This window comes from Chinchilla lanigera, unplaced genomic scaffold (assembly GCF_000276665.1).
Source record: "Chinchilla lanigera isolate Chin_1 unplaced genomic scaffold, ChiLan1.0 scaffold00113, whole genome shotgun sequence".
NCBI classification, from domain to species: domain Eukaryota; kingdom Metazoa; phylum Chordata; class Mammalia; order Rodentia; family Chinchillidae; genus Chinchilla; species Chinchilla lanigera.
Window position 1 is genome coordinate 5,334,207 of NW_004955514.1, and position 8,250 is coordinate 5,342,456.

Below are 8,250 nucleotides of genomic sequence, written 5' to 3' on the forward strand. Positions count from 1 at the left end.
TTTTTTAAGAGCGTGGCTTTGGGCATAGGGTGACAAAGGGAGGAAGGGAGGCAACAGGAAATGTAGACAGGAATAGAAACAAAATTAAAAGGCTGTGCTTTGCCTATCTCCCCTAAGGTTTTATTCCACAAGATCAAATTATGCTGGGTGTGGTGGTGAACACCTATAGTCCCAGCACTCTGGGAGGCTGAGGCAGGAGGATCCGATTTGAGGCCAGTGTGGGTAACTTAATCATTTAGGGAGACCCTGTCTCAAAATTAAAAAAAAAATACAGAAGGGCTGGGGATGTGGCTCAGTGAGAAGGCTCTGGATGCAGCGACCATACTGGGGAAACAAAGTAATACTTACGTACTTCAGCCTCCAGCCTCCAGCGAGCCCAGCACTTGGCGCGAAGCAGCACCCTGCAGTGCTTACTGGGGAAGCAGGCAGCGGTTGGGGGTTGTTTAGTCTGGGCAGCAGAGGAATGGGGTATGCAGAGTCCGTAGACGACAGGAGCTGAGTCTGGAAGGTTCCTGTGCGGGATGTGGGTTGGCAGCTGGGGACAGCGTGAGACCTGAGGAGACACTGACGGCCACACGGTGGCATCGTGGGGACACAGATGGTGCCAGAGGCCTGTAGTCATATTTCTGTCCATAGGACATACATGTTTAGAAGCCCTGTCCTGGCCGGATGCTGGGTGGTTCCTCCAAGTAGATGAGATAGTTTGGGCCTTGGCAGGCGCTCACCTGCGCTGGAGAAAGCACCCCAGAAGAGTGGCTGGGTGCTGGCCTCCACCTCCCCCGGACGTGGCTCCAGGACAGCCACTGTCCTGAGGCCGGAGGCTCGCTGCGCAGGTGGACGGCTGCACTCCGATCCGCATGCAGCACAACCCTTGCTCACCAGCAAGGATTCTGCTTTGTATTTGTTTTTTGGCAGTGCCAAGAATGAGGCCCAGGGTTCTGGGGATTGCCATTCCTTTTTATACCACTCTGGCCCTCAGATTCATTAAAATTCTGGATAAAACATCATATTATATAGAAAACCAAGTTCCATTTATTCAAATTAAATTAAGTTTCATATACAAATAGAATTTATGTAAATTTAAAAAATACAAATGCTGTGAATTTCAATCCTGTAAAAATGCAAAAATAACATCTGAATTATTATATCCTCTCTTGAAATGGCCCTATGTACAGTAGCTGACGCTCTGGCGTGACTAAGGACTGAGATCGCAGCTTGGCCAGCATCTGCATGCAGGCCTTCCTCCCGATCACGGCAAGTGCTCCGTGCCCCCCGCACCACCCTGTGGCACCATCGGAGCGCCCTCTGCCGGTGGACATCACTGCTCCAGCTCGTTCTCGTTCTGCAGCGTCTTCATGGCGAGCCCCCAGAGAGTCATGCTGGAGAAGAACTGGCCCTCTGAGTTCCTGTAGGCCGTGGGGGCCGCCCGGCCGCCCAGGGGGTCCCCGCAGTGGTTGTCCAGGGTGGCCAGCGAGGAGCGGATCGTGCACATGCTGTCAGCCTGCAGGGGCTCGCCGCCGGCTGGGCCATCCATGTCCGGGTAGGTGTAGGCGGGGTGCGGGGCCTGCGGCACCGGGGGCTTGGCCAGCTTGCCAGCGTCCAGACTCAGACTCGTCCTCTCCTGCTCGCTCACGCTGTGGGTAGGGATCACGGAGCGTAACTTGCAGTAGCCACCGGCAGAGTGGCTATCGAACTCTGTCACGGAGTCGTCAGCCGTGTGGCCGGGGAGTTTGCCTGGCCCTGGCATCAGGGTCCCAGCCACGTCCTGGGAGAAGGAGTCTGAGCTCTGTGACCTGTCCAGGTCGGGGGCCTCGATGGCCTGGCCCAGCTCCTGCAGCACGTCCGGGCTCCCGTCATCGCCCGCCTTGCCATGCATCTTCTTATGGCGCCGCAGCACGGCGGAGCGTGTGAAGCACTTGCTGCAGATGTCGCACGTGTAGGGCTTCTCCCCGGTGTGCGTGCGCACGTGCCTGCGCAGGTCGCCTGAGCCCCCAAAGCACTTCCCTGCAGAGATAAAGAGAGGGGCACTAGGAGTGGCCACTTGGGCGTCTTGGGGGGGCCTTCAGCTTTGGTCCTCTCCAATGGGGCCTCTGGCGTGGGTGCTTCGGCACGAGTCCTGCAGGGACCCTCTGTGTCCCCTGTGCCCGAGCTACCTGTAGCCAGTGTGCCCACGCCTGACATCCTGGTGGGACCCACAGCCCCTCATCCCTTTCATTCGAGTGTCCCCAGTCTAACAGCCAATCTCTTACCACAGGAACAGCTCTCCCAGCCCAGTGTGACGGTGCACGCCTATAACCTCGCAGGCCTCAGAGCGTGAGGCAGGAGGAGGGCAGATTTGAGCCCAGCTTGGGCAACACAGTCACTTAGTGAGACCTTGTCTCAAAAAAGAAAAGAAAGAAAAGGGGGAGGGTGCAGATATAGCTCAGAGCGAAGGCCCAGGGCTCAATCTCCAGCACAACATCAAGCAGGAAGCACTTTTCACAGGATAGCGCACACACTTCTGCAGGCCATTTCCTTTCCCCATGTGTTTGGTGAGGGTGGGGTGGTTTCTGGATGTTTCACGGTGGGGAGGGGTCAGTCCCTGTGCTGTGCAGAGGTGTCTGGTTCTTGGGCGCTCCCCTAGAGGTTCTGCGTAGTGCGTTTACTGGGGCCAAGCGCGTATCACATGCTCAGGAGCGGCAAGGGTGCGCATGGGCGGCAGGCGGTGCTGCAGTGTGGGGAGGCCGAGGGAGCACCTGGAAGAGCAAGCTGGGCGCAGCTGTGGGGGGACCCGGACAGGCTGTGGCTCTGTCCTTCACGAGTGCGTGGCTCCGGGCCTTGGCTAAGGGGGTTCTTACAAGTCTCCAGTGAGCCTCCACCTTCCCTGCAGGCGGAAGAGCGTTTGGTCTTCCTTGGCCTGGCTGGAATGAAGGCGAGGCTGAAGCCCACCAGGGGGTCAAAAGCACAAGGGCCATGTATAGTGACGACGCCTGGCTGGGCCCTCTGGGCCACAGGTGGCATGGCATCGGTCCCCTGGTGTGTGGGACTTGCAGCTGTCTAGGGGACGGTGCCTTGCTAAGGAATTGCTGAGGCCCCAGGGAGTTCTGACTGGCACACAGGTCTGGTGCCACAGTTAGACAGGCAGGAAGGTGAGGAATGAAACCAAATCACTCATGGAGGTCACGACGTGCTCACAGAGGGCCCGAGAGTAATGGCACAGTGTGTGTGGAGCTCTGCGCTCGTTCCCATCCATGGCACCACCCCAAACTGCCAGCAGCCTGCCCTGTCAAACATCAGCCCGGAACTCGGAAGCAAGCTTCTGAGCAATCAGAGCAGGTGGGAACACCCGGCCGTTCAACCCGGGCACTTGTGCATATCCACGCGAGACAGCGGGCCTGGGAACTCTGCCTGTGTTTCACGGCAATGCTTCGTGTCGGCTCTGCCCCGTCTGTGTGCTGCGACAGCGGGCGCGTCTTTACGGGCTTCTGTGTGGCCTGTGTGCCGTGCTCAGGCTCATGCTGTTTTCTGGATTGGAAACTTCCTAACTGCTCCTCTACTGCTGCTCTCAGCTGTGTGGCCGTACGTGACCTGTAACACAGCTCAGCTGACATCTCTGGGCAGAAGGCTTTGCCTCTGTTTTCCTGTAGCTTCAAGATATTCTCAATGGAGCTGTGGGCAGTGTGGGACAATTTCAGGGGGCATGAGTGTTAGCGCTGAGTGACAGCTACGAAAGGAGAGGACGGGAAGTTTCCCCCTTATGCCTCGGAGAGTGGGGCCGGGCGGTTCTGGGTCTCCATGGGGAGGGCACAGTGGAGCAGGACCTGCCTCCTGCGCGGTCAGCCCAGTGGGACACAGTGGGCAGCTACGCTGCCAGCACAGAGGAGGCTCCACTCTGCACTGCCTCCAAGGCACTGGGCAGCTGCTCTGAATTTACTAGGAGAGCTCCCTGGCGCGGTAGTGGGGCCCAAGGAACGAGCCTCCCAAAGGGAACGCTGCCTGGCCCAAGACAAGAGGGAGGGGCCGCTTGCAAGAAGAGCACAACTGTATCAGGGAGAGGGTAGTCAGGTACGCGGGGGGCAGCTGTAGAGGACCATGAGATGATCAGAGCAGGAAGAGGTCCGAGGCTGCCACTCTCAGAGCGGGAAGCCACCTGTCCGGGGAGAACCTATCTGTACTGCGAGAAAATGAGAGCTCACAGCCATGCGAAAACCATCCAGGAAGACGCAGGGATGTGAGACGGAGGAAGTACGAGGAGACCCCACGCCTCGGGACCCCGTTTACAGGAAGGCCGGGACAGGCAGTTCCCAGACAGGAGTCGTGGTGGCTGAGGCAGGGAAGGGGGTGACCACGAATGGGATCTGGGCTGCTTTCTGGGGTGCTGAAAAGGTCCTAAAGTTAGACAGTGGTGGGAGTCATACAGCTTGGTCAGTATCTATACCCTTCTGACAGGTCACTTGAAATGGATCGGTTTTATGTTACGGGACCGTTATCTCAAGGCTGTTGGAAACATCGATCCTGGCTTGCAAGAACACTGCGCTTTCTCTCTCCCATCCCCCAAAGCTGACCACGTGGGGCCAGAGGCCACGGCTCGTGGGTGGGGGCGCATGGGGGTGTAAGGTGGGGAGGGAAGGTCTCTGCTTCCTCTGTGACCGTGCTTGGAGTAGTGACACATCCTACAGGGGAGGGAAGAGAAGCCTTAACCTTACCTCAGGCCCACAGCTGGGATAATTACCTGGACCTGATAGTTTGTATTAGTGACTTGAGGCTGAATTTAGATTTCAAAGTGTGAAGCTATACTTTCTGCGTGTGATCTGAATGGCACAGAGATGCCTGATCTTTTGTGGACAAGAACAGGGAGCTGAGGACACAGCTCTTGCCCGGGTTATGACGCCAACTGCAGTTAGGCTGAGCCCCCCAGGTGGTGTCCGCCTCTACCTTCCCCCAGCGGGACTACTCCCTAAATGTCGCCAGCATGCAGTTCTGCACTAGACCCCACGGCCGCCAGCTGCACCGGTCCTGTGTGCACACACGGGCATACAGGGGCAGCATCTCGAGGGTGAGGGCGTTCAGGTCCTGGCCGACATGTGACCGGCTCTCAGTCCTGTGTCCGTCTGTGCACTGACGTACTGTGAGGCTGAGGGCTGCCCACTTGCTGCTGTCCTTTGTGATGACCTCTTTACCATCCTAGATGTGACCCCAAGGAGCCCACCCCTTGCCCCCACCCCTGATGTGTGTGCCCCGTGCCCCACCAGGGCACCCTCTGGTGGGAGCCGCTGCACATCTGCACCCTCGGTGGCCCGCACCCTTCCCACACTCAGTGCCCGGGACCATCCCGACGGTCTTTGCTCCAGGGTTGGGGACAGCAGGTGTTGCTATGTGGGCACCAGGGTGTCGGAGAGACCATGTGCGTCACCTGCTCTTCACCTGTGATGGGACAGTGACTCACACAGACTCCGTCCAGCTGAGGATGGGCGGGACGAGCCCCTCTGCGCCCGGATGCCCGGCTCTGGCCACGGCGGCACTCACCGCAGGCGGAACAGCTGTAGGGCCGCTCGCCCGTGTGCCGGACCCGGTGCTTGACCAGCTTCCTCTGCATGTTGAAGGACTTGCCGCACTCGTCGCAGGTGAACACCTTGTCAGCCGTGTGTGTCTTCTTGTGCTCCTTCAGGTTGCTGAAGTTGCTGAACCCTGAGGGACACAAGGGTGGTGAGCGGAGGGCGGGGACACCCGTGACCAAATCTTCCCGGGGGCGGGGGGCGCCCAGCCTCACCTCGGCCACAGGTGTCGCACAAGTGTGGCTTCTCCCCTGAGTGGATGATGATGTGACGCTGGACATCGCCAGAGGCTGCAAACCTGGAATGGACTTGGAGAGTTCAGTTAAGAGCCAGGACAAGGCTGCAGATCTTTCCGGCTGGCGTCATCGGAGGAGACGACCTCGCCCCTGCTGCGTCAGGAGGAGTCACAGTGACCTGATTTCGTGCGCATTCACAAAAACAGCTTTACTTCTCCTTTCTCAAGGAAAGTAGAAAATGATATGAGTATCCTTTTCCTGTCTGGCTTCATCAAGATTTATACAGCACGAGACCAGATACCTCATGGTTTAGTGCCATTCCCTACGGCTAAAAGACATCAAAAGGAGCTGCATAGTTCAGAGGAGGGGGACGCCCCCCCTCGCCTGAGTCCTGCCAGTGTCCCTGGGGACAGTCGGGGCAGCAGCCCGCTTGGTTATGGCTCAGCCCTTCTGCAGCGTGAGGGCACACAGGGGCTCTGGACATCGGGAGCCGTGGAGCAGCAGCCCTGGAGGTCCCTGAGGAGGCCTCGCCCGCCTCACGGACTGCCCCACAGAACAAGCCCCTCGTCTCCCAGTTACAACACAGTCACACCCAGCCCTGTGACAGGGAGAAGGGACTGCTGTGTGCCAGGTGACAACTGCCACCTCACCTGACTGACCCCATACTGCTGTGTGGGCCATCCAGGTGGGGCAACTGAGGGGCAGATGGTCACCATCCAGATGAGTCAGAGACCCCCCCTTGGCCCCTGGATGTGGAAATCCCGTGCACCTTCCTATGCACGACAGACGGCGTGTTGCATTCTGGAGGAAGATGCTATGTGTAGAGACAATTTGAAAGGAAATTCAGAAGGTCGTGATTTAAAACTATGCAGAAAATGACATTCAGGAGCCCTTGGTGAAAGGACACTGGGCGGCAACTGGTCTCTGCTCCTGGGGGTCAGGCCTGGGCCGATGACCCCCAGACCTGAGCTTGGCTTTCAGGGTTCAGACAGCTGCAGCAGGCGGGGGGCTGTGGTCCGCTCAGCAGTGTCCCTTTCATTCTGTCTCCTACCCCAGGCAGCACGGGAGTTCTGACCTGAGCCTCGGGACGTGCTGCAGAGCGCGGTGAGGACTGTGGGTGCCACCGGGCTGTGCCGTCTCTGACCCCAAACCCTTCGGAGGCAGAGCATCTGTACTGCTTGTTATGTTGCCAGCACAGCACTGAGCAGACAGCTGGCAGCTGACAGATGCCGAGCGACTGGGGAAGCAGGGTGCCCACCAGCCCGTGATGGCTGTCCTGGCTACTGCCAGCCCAACCCCATGGTGAGGAGATGGCAGCGCCTGAGCCCTAAGACAGCCAGGTGTGGGGAGGGGGGTGAGCTGTGGCCTGTGCCCTGGGCAGGGCCAGGTATGCACACAGGACTCGAGCTGCCACCCACACCCGTTCCAGCTCCACAGTTGGAGTCTGTTGCCAGGTCCGTAAAATGCACCTGGCAAGGCTCAGCACCTTCCTGCCGCCCAGCTCACACCTGGTTTGGGTCCACGATCCAGGGCCGCTTCTGCCACCCGCCCTCCCAATGCCTCGTCGCTCACCTCAGGTTTCCCCGCCTAGACAGTACCCCCTTGGGGACACTAGTCTCTCTCCATGGACATTTTTGGAATGAGCGAAAGTTTTAGTATACAACAACTTGTTTCATGCAGTCCCATTTCACTCTTGAGACTCCTGGCCTAATTTTCTTTCTCTGAATTCACTTCTCCTCCTCCTGGCATGTCACGTAAGAGCCCGAGGGTGTGGCCGGCCCTGTGCTCTGCAGCGGCAGCAGGAGCCCTTGTGTGGCGGGGACAGAACACTGAAAGGAGGCACTGACCTCTTTCCGCAGATCTCGCAGATGTACGGCTTCTCCCCAGAGTGCCGGCGGAGGTGGGTCTGCAAGTTACCTGCCTGCAGAGAGAGGAAAGAGCGCACCCATAATGAAAGCTTTCTTTTTTTTAAGTCACAGAAATTCCACAGACATCTGGCCAACTTGCAGCTCATCCTCAACTGGACGTGAAGTGGGCACAGCCCAGGAGGACTCTTGGGTGAGGCTGGGCCCCCTGTAAACGGGCTGGGCACCCTGGAAGGTGGCTCTGGTTCCCAAGCCTCTATTTTACACAGACCTTGATATATTTGGACCACATACATGCAGTGTCATTTTAAAAAGTAAAAATCACTTGTACATGCTTATTTTGGTATTCACGGTATTCTTTTCCTCGTAAAGAACATGACTTTGTTCATGAAGAACGGAGCCATGTTGGCTGAAAGCATTTCCTCCGGCAGTATAGCATACCTGGCTCTGCCAGGCAGGTTGGTCATTTTTACCTTTGTGCAAAAATACAAATCAGGAGCATCAGAACAGCATGGCAGGGCCCGTTTGTTCCTAATTTCTGAAGCCAGCAGGGCAAAGAGTAATACTGAGATGGAGATCACCAAATAGATCTCTATGTATGAATCAATAGGTAAT

At 57.6% G+C, this 8,250-nt stretch overlaps 1 protein-coding gene and 1 long non-coding RNA gene across 7 annotated transcripts in view; one reads left to right on the forward strand and one right to left on the reverse strand.

The window, feature by feature from the left end:
- Window positions 1-1,009: 1,009 nt before the first annotated feature.
- The window catches only part of Zbtb49 (zinc finger and BTB domain containing 49), a 23,576-nt gene continuing 16,335 nt past the window's right edge, over window positions 1,010-8,250 (reverse strand). For 5 of the 6 annotated variants that reach the window (XM_013506837.1, XM_005408833.2, XM_005408835.2 and 2 more), the window contains 4 exons: window positions 7,618-7,691; window positions 5,750-5,832; window positions 5,506-5,667; window positions 1,010-2,004 (listed from right to left, as the gene is read on the reverse strand). In XM_013506837.1, coding sequence (XP_013362291.1) covers window positions 1,319-2,004; window positions 5,506-5,667; window positions 5,750-5,832; window positions 7,618-7,691 — 1,005 coding nt within the window. In that variant the 3' untranslated portion in view covers window positions 1,010-1,318. Of the gene's footprint in view, window positions 2,005-5,425; window positions 5,668-5,749; window positions 5,833-7,617; window positions 7,692-8,250 lie in introns of all 6 variants that reach the window. The other variant, XM_013506838.1, reaches the window with a different exon arrangement.
- LOC102026781 lies at window positions 5,839-7,973 on the forward strand. Its single transcript, XR_264516.2, has 2 exons — window positions 5,839-7,072; window positions 7,744-7,973. It is a non-coding gene; the product is annotated as an uncharacterized LOC102026781 (long non-coding RNA).